The following is a 7,127-nucleotide window of genomic DNA, read 5'->3' on the forward strand; positions in this document are numbered from 1 at the left end:
GTTGTTGTACTTGGCCCTAAAAATCTTAGAAATATGGTCTGTCACCAGATACCTACTCTGGATGGCATTACCTTGGCCTCCAGTAACACTGTGAGGAATCTTGGTTTCATTTTTGACCACGATATGTCCTAGAGTGAGCACATCAAACAAATATATAGGACTGCCTTCATTAATTTGTGTAGTTTCTCTAAAATTAGAAAAATCTTTTCTCAGAGTGACACTACAAAAAAGTTCAACCATTTTCAAAATCAAGAGTGCTACATATCACTTAAAATCCAGAAAATCCCATTGGGCTCCATCCAATCTTAAGTCATTACACCAATCAAAATACAAGAGAAGGTTATTTATTTCCTTGGAAAATGCAATCAAAAAACATGCATGACCAACACAGGCTGTTGGTTATAAATTGTTAATGCCACAGTCACATGCAAAGTGTTAAGGCCAGTGCGTGACCCACTTGCCACTGGGACACAAACTTCAATACAAAAGCAGTAAAGGTCAGAGTAATGACTAATGTCACAAACTAACTACGTACCATTACCAATTTTAATTCATATTACATATAAATATGAAACTGTACGTAGTGATTTAATTTCAAACTGAACTTCTGTTATTGCTGCCGGCCACCTGCAGTACCTTCGCAGCCCATCCAGGCTTCCATAGCACAAACTTTGAGAATCACTTCATACGTTTATGAAGACAACGCTTCACAGTGCAAATGAATAATGAGCCAAAGAGTTCCTTTAAAGAAAATGATGAGGTATTCTTTAATAGTCAACCCAACAGAGCATGCTTTCAGGTATTATATACAAAACTGTTGGCAGAGAGACCCACAAACAAGTGGCAACTGAAGGTGGCTGCAGCCAAGACCTAGCAGAACATCCCAAGGTAGGCTGGACTGTCATTCATTATTATCAGGCTGTCCTAAAAACTCCCTGAAAAGCCTTAATTTAATCCCAAATAGTGCACCTAGAGTTCTGACAGGGACTAGAAAGAAAAAGCGTATTTCTCCTATACTGGCTTCTCTTCACTGGCTGTCTGTTAAGAATCAAATTTAAAATCCCTCACCTCACATACAAGTTCTTGAATAATCAGGCCCCAACTTATCTTAACGACCTCATAGTACCACATCACCCCAACAGAGCACTTCACTCTCAAAGTGCTGGCTTACTTGTGGTTCCTAGGATATTTCAGCTTTCAAGCGCCTCTTCTGTGCTCCCAGTTTGGATTTGCAGACAGACACCATCTCTACTTTTAAGATTAGGCTTTAAAAATTCCTTCTATGATAGAGCTTACAGCTGGATCAGGTGACACCGAACCCTCCCTTACTTACTTTTAGTCTCTGTATGTTTATTGTCCACTACTGTATTTAATCATTAGTTATTATTAAACTCTGGCTCTTTCTCCCACAATGTGTCTTTTGTCCTGTCTCTCTCTGCTTTCTTCTCTTTCCACTTACACTTAACTGGTCTTGGCAGATGGCTGGCCCTTCCTGAACCTGGTTCTGTCAGAGGTTTCTTCCTGTTAAAAAGAGTTCTTCCACAAAGTGCTTGCTCTTAGGGGGATATCTGATTGTTAGGGTTTCTTTCTAATATTCTAATATAAAGCATATTGAGGCGACTATTGTTGTGAATTAGTGCTATTTAAAAGAAAACTGAAATGAATTCAAATGTTTAAATGTTTTAAATTAATTTTAAAAATATGAGTTTAAAGGTAGGTTTTTGTTGTTGTTTTTTTTTTTATGGGGGGGTGGGGGGGGGCGTGAACATTTACAGCTAAACACCCTTGCAATATTCTTAAACCATTATTGTAATTCATTTTAACTGAAAATACACGACAGGAATCAGTCCGATCACTAAATTAATATCATTATTATTATAGCTTGTTTTATGCTGCTGTATAATCTGCGTTTTTCAGACTCTCTACCTCTGTGTGCGGATCCCCAGAAGCTGATAAGCGGTGTACGTGCGGGAGGAGTAGTGGAGAAAGTAGTGTTGTTTTTATGAGCACCCTCGTCCATAACCTGCGTGATATTGGGGAATTTGTCTTCTACGTCATGACTTTCTGGCCAATCGGCTTCTTGCCCTTTCTCTCTTTTCCCAGACCTGCCACTGTTCAGCCAATGAGATAGGCTGGGTGTCAGAAGATAACCGCCCATAAGAGACGAACAACAAATATGGAGTTTTGAAATAGTAGCAAGTTGGCGGCCAAAAAGACCCTAAATTTCGGCGTTTTCGTAGTTACACGAGTGGTAGTTTTCTACCTGACTGAAGTGACGCGATGCAATCATATCAAACGTAGTTTATGTTTTGTAGCAGGCGCTGTTGACCGGGTAAACAGTTCGGTATCTTGGCTTCGACAAAAACAAGGCTTAGTAGCTAGCTAGCTAAAGCAGTAGCATTTGCTGGTTTTCACCCTCACCGTGCTTTGCTCAATAATAAACGAAGAGCACGACCCGAGCAGAAATGGAGAAGGTTGGTTCATAGATACTTCGTTCCTGAACTGTTTAAGTTGCTATTCGTCGAATTGCTTGTTGTAGCAAGTGAGACGTGCTGTAAATAGTCTGTCACATTACAAATACGTCACCTTAATAAATGTGAAGGGCAGGAGTTGTTTGTGCAACCTGCCTGAGTGTGTTTTCCATCTGGTAGTGTATGTGTGTCGCAGCTGCAGTTACACTTAAGTGTTTATCGTCTTGTTTTTCTGTTGTGTATACAGAGAGACTTCCTGAAGGGACTACCCGTCTACAACAAAAACAACTTCAGCAGGTTCCATGCAGACTCTGTGTGCAAAGCCTCAGTGAGTGATGCTTGTGTTTCTCATTATGCTCAGATGTTTTCATTTCTAATCTGAGCTCAAGAACGTTTTGTCATGTTGTGATGCCACTATTGATGTCTGAAGCAGTTTAAGCAATAATAGACTAACTTGGACCTCTGTCTTATTTATTTATTTTCTTTCTTTCTTTTTTTTTTTGGTAGAACCGTCGACCATCTGTGTATCTTCCAACTCGGGATTATCCCTCAGAGCAGAGTAAGTACACACCCAGTGAATGGCCTCTAGGCTTTTACGTTCTTTCTCATAGATTGCTAAACTTTGGACTGATGTCAACTTGTCATAGGCTTATCAGTATCAGCTTACAGTGTTGTGAAAAAGCATTTGCCCCTTCTTGGTTTTCTTTCTTTTTGCATATTTGGTACACTTTCATGTTTCAGATCATCAAACTAATTTTAATATTAGTCAAAGTAAATGACTGAGTAAATACAATATTCAGTTAATTAACTGATCGTTTATCAGGGGAAGCCTGCTTAGCCCTGTGTGGAGAAGTAATTGCCCCAACCCCTATGCAGGCATAAAAATCTCAAAAAGGAACACATTATAAAACAATCTAAAGAAACAGCAGAGAAACAAAGTCACTGACATCTATCAGTCTTTGGTTACAAAGCTGTTTCTAAGGTTGGGACTCCAGTGAACCACAATGACAGCCATTATCCACAAATTGGGAAAACAGTGGTGAACCTTCCCAGGAGTATCCCGTTACGTATGGCATAAAACTAACACAGCATTTAATAAAAACAGCATCATACCGGCAGTCAAACATGGTTGTGGTAGTGTCACGGTCTGATGTTGCTTTGCTGCTTCAGGACAACTTGCTGTAACTGATGGAACATGAATTCTGCTCTATACCAGAAAATGCTGAAGGATAATGTGCTGCTATAACTTTATGTTCTGAAGCTCAAGCTCACTTGATTTATACAGCAGGACAATGATCCAAAACATACAGTGCACCTCTGAAAGGCACAAAAAGAAAAAAAAAAAAAGGTTTTGGAGTGGAGTGGACTAGTCAAAGTCTAGACTTACTGTAAATCCAGTTGAGATGCTTTGGCATGATGTTAAACAGGTCGTTCATGGTAGAAACCCCTCCAATATGGCTGAATTAAAACAATTCTGCAAAGAAGAGTGGGCCAAATTACTCAGCAATTTCACAGCAGTGTGAAAGACTCATTACCAATTGTCACAAGAGATTTGACTGTAGTTCTTGCTGAACACCTGGCCCTGAGACTGAGGAGGTCACTTGGATGAGTGACGAAACGTTTCTCTCATGGAAAATGCTACATCCAGATGAATAGAATCAACCTTTTGGGATCTACTTACCTGGATGATTGAGCATGCATCAAGACAGGGAACGGTATTTTTGGATAGCTTTTTTCCTTAATAAATGAAATCATCATTTAAAAACAGGCAGTTAGTCAGGTTGTCTTTGTCTAACATTAAAATTTGTTTGATCCAAAACATGTAAGTTTGACAAACATGGGGAAGAAAACAAGCAAACAAAGAAATCAGGAAGCTGGCAAATACATTTTCACAGCACTGTATATGATGTCTAATATTGTTACTCTCAGCAGTAGGCATTAGATGTGTGCAGTCAAGTATGCTTGCAAAATCATTTATAAAATGCTCTATATGGTTGGAGATGGCTCATCATTTAACATGTTCACTTTGACTCATATATTGTATACCTATTTATGCATTTAGAGATTATTGGCTGATACATTGATATCACAATTCTTTTTACTCCCTAAACATTGATGTCTACATCTTCCCCAAAAGTCACTCTACATAAACACTCTGCATCTATTATGGATTTCTACATTTTTTTCTCTTTTTGCATTGTGTGCTTTTGTGTTTCTCATGATCAGATCATCTCTGTGTTTTTGTTCCTCAGTCATAGTCACAGAGAAGACAAACATCTTATTACGATATCTACATCAACAGTGGGATAAAAAGGTAAAGGCTTTTAAATATCGTTCATCTAATGGAGGAAGCAGTTTGTGCTAACTATATTGTCTATGATGGCACGTCTCCATTATGTTGTAGTCCAGTGGTTAATGTCCTTTTCCTTACTCCATCAGAATGCGGCAAAAAAGCGAGAACAGGAACAAACAGAAGGGGAGAGCACGGCACCTCCACGAAAAATTGCAAGAACAGACAACAGAGAGCCGAATGAAGCTTCATAAACTGCTACGCCATCGATTCTGAGTAGAGACTGACCCACTCAGACAAAATGCACAAGCCGATGCAAAATACATGTTTGCAAACAAGTTTGCCACAGCTGCACAAGCAGTTTGATTTCAGACCACAGCTGTCAAGTTGTTCCTAATGTTTGGACTTGACTTTAGAGCTCCTCCTTAACCAAATACCTTTTTCCTCAGTTATTCACTGCTTTCATGCATTGTTTTGTTCACTTTGAGGAGGCCATACTTCTACTTCAGAGGTTTGTTTTTTCTTTTCATAGTAGTCTTAAAATGATCAAACATCTACCTCCTTATTGCTCAGTCCCTGTGGTTTTATTCCACTTACACCCATGTAGTTTTTCTTTAGAGATGCCAGGGATTTAAAAAAAAAAAAAAAAAAAAAAAAAAAGCTTTTGGGCTGACCCTTTGAAGGTTTACAATTGCAGTAATTCACACATATCTGAAATGTGCATGTGCTGTGAGATGACCTTGTGGATATTTTTCAATCAGGAACTTAAATTTTTGAATTATGAACAATTTCTGTTGTTACTTATGTCATTTTAGGTAATCTTTTTAAAGATTACTGCTATTACAGTAAGTGGAAATAATTATTTTAATAGTGGTTTAGGTTTAGCGTTAGATTCAGGGTTTGTTTTTATGAGCTGTGTTGCAGAAACAAGATGAGTGATTGAAGAAATGTTTGTTTTCTCCCGATGAATAATAACTATAATGATTTATTGCCTTATGTGGAAGTGAGTGTGTTTCCACTTGCGACTTAGGGTGCCCCTTGGTTTACATTGTGTTTCAGGAAGATTAAGCACTGCAGAGTTGGATGGACTTTGGTGTAAGAAAACGTCCAAGCCAATATTTATGCTAGAGGATGCAATTTTCACTTGTACATATTTTGTAGCTAAAATCTCAGCTTCTTAATACTTCAGCAGTTGGATCTTTGTAATGGCACCATCAGCACAGTATTTGACTGAATAATATGTGTAAATTTACACTTTAGCCATACTGTTGTTTTGGGGGGACTACTGAGCATCCTAGCTGTAAATGTGCTTAAACACGTCAGTCATTTGAGCCATGTTGAGGAAATATTTTTGGATCAACAAGGTTCAGTACATACATTGCAAAGAGTGAAGCTGCTCCCATGGCTCTGCAAATCTTGTATATTTGTACAGTATGTGTATTACGATTGCCCTCACCTTTTTATCAGGTAACAAGACTCACTCCAATTTTGTCTTTCCCAAGCTAGCTGTAGTTATCCTCACATTGTTAAGACAACTTTTATGCTGTAGGGAGTTTCTGTAAATGAAACAAAAGCATTTAACTAATTTGCTGAGTTTTTGCACCTTAGGAAAGAAATACTTTTTGAAAAGTTTAACCTGCTACAGTGTACACGAGCCAGCCACAAAATTAAAACTGATCTTATGTCATGTCGATCCCCCCTCGTGCAACAGCTTTGAGTGTGTGGAATTTAAGGGATGGGTCAGTGCTTTGGGCTCTTTGTGTTGCTTGAGCTGTTCCTGGGCAGTTTGATGTTTGGCCAGAAGCAAATGCTGTCCTTAATCCACTTATGTACTTTGCTTAAACGCCCACTTTATTTAAGAGAAAGTGGGTGATAGACGGTAACATCCAGATGAATGCGCAAGGTTTCCAGCAGGACGTTGCAGAAGATGTTGTGTTTTTCATCTTTCAGAGGTTTTATCAGTGTGGCTGACTCATGAATGTTCACTTTCGTTGCTTGTGCAGGTCAGTGGAACGAGAGTACACGTAGATTTCACAAGTACTATTTTAAACCTGAAAGAGGCAGTGTATTTTCTTTAGCTTCATATAAAAGAGTCACCCATTTCTCCTGATGTCTTATGGTTTGTATTCCATCACTTGATTAAGTTTGTTGTTTTGCTTTGAGTCGATTGTATAGTTGTATTGTCAGTTTTAGATGTTCTTGTATAGATTGCTCTGTGACATGCAGTAAAGATAACTCTGTAATCAGCAGCCAGTCTTTGGGTGAAACTGAAGAAAGATCCTTCTTTCTGATTGCATGTGCAAATATGCAGGTAATATACAACACTTTAAACACTTGTTTATTTTTTTATAGCTTAGCTTAGCTGT

The 7,127-nt window shown here is 38.5% G+C and overlaps 1 protein-coding gene across 1 annotated transcript; it reads left to right on the top strand.

Moving 5' to 3' along the window:
- The first annotated feature begins 2,150 nt into the window (after positions 1 to 2,150).
- Positions 2,151 to 6,867, top strand: LOC134616587 (DET1- and DDB1-associated protein 1-like). Its single transcript, XM_063461469.1, has 5 exons — positions 2,151 to 2,474; positions 2,719 to 2,799; positions 2,979 to 3,030; positions 4,724 to 4,785; positions 4,911 to 6,867. The coding sequence occupies exons 1-5, from the start codon at positions 2,466 to 2,468 to the stop codon at positions 5,013 to 5,015; spliced, it is 309 nt and encodes a 102-aa protein (XP_063317539.1). The 5' UTR covers positions 2,151 to 2,465; the 3' UTR covers positions 5,016 to 6,867.
- The last annotated feature ends 260 nt before the right edge of the window (positions 6,868 to 7,127 follow it).

This window comes from Pelmatolapia mariae, linkage group LG18, assembly GCF_036321145.2.
Source record: "Pelmatolapia mariae isolate MD_Pm_ZW linkage group LG18, Pm_UMD_F_2, whole genome shotgun sequence".
Classification (NCBI taxonomy): Eukaryota; Metazoa; Chordata; class Actinopteri; order Cichliformes; family Cichlidae; genus Pelmatolapia; species Pelmatolapia mariae.

Excerpts from the sequence above, each read along its gene's own strand:
- LOC134616587 (XM_063461469.1), top strand. Across the intron at positions 2,800-2,978 it reads ACTCTGTGTGCAAAGCCTCA|AACCGTCGACCATCTGTGTA; the intron begins GTGAGTGATGCT and ends TTTTTTTGGTAG. Across the intron at positions 4,786-4,910 it reads ATCAACAGTGGGATAAAAAG|AATGCGGCAAAAAAGCGAGA; the intron begins GTAAAGGCTTTT and ends TTACTCCATCAG.